The 1,289-nt window shown below is 68.8% G+C and overlaps 1 protein-coding gene across 3 annotated transcripts in view; it reads right to left on the bottom strand.

Moving 5' to 3' along the window:
• The window catches only part of EZR (ezrin), a 63,632-nt gene that overhangs the window by 5,623 nt on the left and 56,720 nt on the right, over positions 1 to 1,289 (bottom strand). For all 3 annotated transcript variants that reach the window (XM_006155775.3, XM_006155777.3, XM_006155776.3), the window contains one exon: positions 197 to 360. In XM_006155775.3, coding sequence (XP_006155837.1) covers positions 197 to 360 — 164 coding nt within the window. The remainder of the gene's footprint in view (positions 1 to 196; positions 361 to 1,289) is intronic.

The raw sequence follows: 1,289 nt of genomic DNA, 5'->3' as shown, positions 1-1,289 counted from the left end.
CCCGGTGAAGGCGGCCACTGCTGAGACCCTGTGGGGTCAGCCCAGCCCTGGGTGGCTCAGCCTGCAGAGCGGCCTGCACAGCGCACACAAGCCGCCAGCCGAGGCCGCCGAGGCCCCACCGTCAGGAGCCAGCACGGACGCTGGACGCCGTGGGCCGCCTGGCTGTCCCCGCCCGGTGGAGGGCTGGGCCGCTCACCGCTCCAGCTGCTTCTGGTGCTTCTCCTCACGGGCCTGCGCCTTCATCTGCTGCACCTCGATGGTGTCGGGCTTCCGGCGGCGCATGTACAGCTCGTGGTTGCCCATGCATAGCTGCAGGATCCGCTTGTTGATCCGCAGGCGGGGTGCGTAGAACACGAAGTCCTGCAAGACACCCGGGTGACCGTCGGCCTCCCCCGATCGCGCCGCCCGACCCGGGTTCTGGAACCTGCTCCGAGAGGACCAGCAGAGCAGGGACTGGGCCAAGCCGCAGCTCTTGGCACCGGGAGGCAGACTCGGGGCGGGGGGTGAGTGTGGCCGGAGCATGCACAGGTGTACGTGGGAGGCACGGGTGGGACGGGCACTGCATGTGTGCAAGCACTCACATGTGGGCACACACTGAATGCTGACCCTTCCGGAAGGACCCTCCCAGGCCGGGACGCACGCGGCCTTAGGAACCCCGTGAAGTGCCAGGTCCAGGTGTGGCCTGCCCTTCCCAGCAGCGTCTTCTGTGCTGTCCCCTCCAGCCTCACAGCGCCGTCTCCCAAGCTTGCCTGGACCACCTCAGCTGCTCTTACACGGGCTTCCTGCCACCGACCTTGCCTGGTCACCACTCCAACGCTCTCTGCCCGCCTATGAACCGTGGGCTCCTGGCCTGGCATGTGTGGCCGGCAGCTCTGTCCAGCCTGCCCGTGTCCCCCTGAGCGTGCCCGGGCCCCCTCCACCCTGGGACAGCAGCCCTGCTTCTTCTGTGGGGGCGTTTGCCCGGTGCCACCGACAAGCACTCTGCCGGCTTGTCCTGACACCCGTCACTCCCATTAGACTGTCTGCTCCCCAGGCCGTGTCGGGCACCTGTCCTCCCGGGCCCGAACCCGCGCTCACAGGGCTCGGTCACAGGCTGTGGTGAGGACGGCGCACGGAGCAACCCCACGTGCAGGGGCGGCCTCGGGAGCTACTCACTTCCGCACTCAGCTCGGGGACCCCGAGTGCAGAGGACAGCATCTGCGGGACTGTCAGGGTGACCCGTGTTTACCAGGCATCGGGACAGCGTCTGCCACGGCTGCCGTGGGCCCCCCCCCCAAGGGGGCGCCGAG

The sequence above is a fragment of the Tupaia chinensis genome, unplaced genomic scaffold (genome assembly GCF_000334495.1).
Source record: "Tupaia chinensis unplaced genomic scaffold, TupChi_1.0 Scaffold000468_1, whole genome shotgun sequence".
NCBI classification, from domain to species: domain Eukaryota; kingdom Metazoa; phylum Chordata; class Mammalia; order Scandentia; family Tupaiidae; genus Tupaia; species Tupaia belangeri.
Note: the sequence above shows the minus strand (reverse complement) of the source record. Positions and strands in the feature narration are given on the sequence as shown.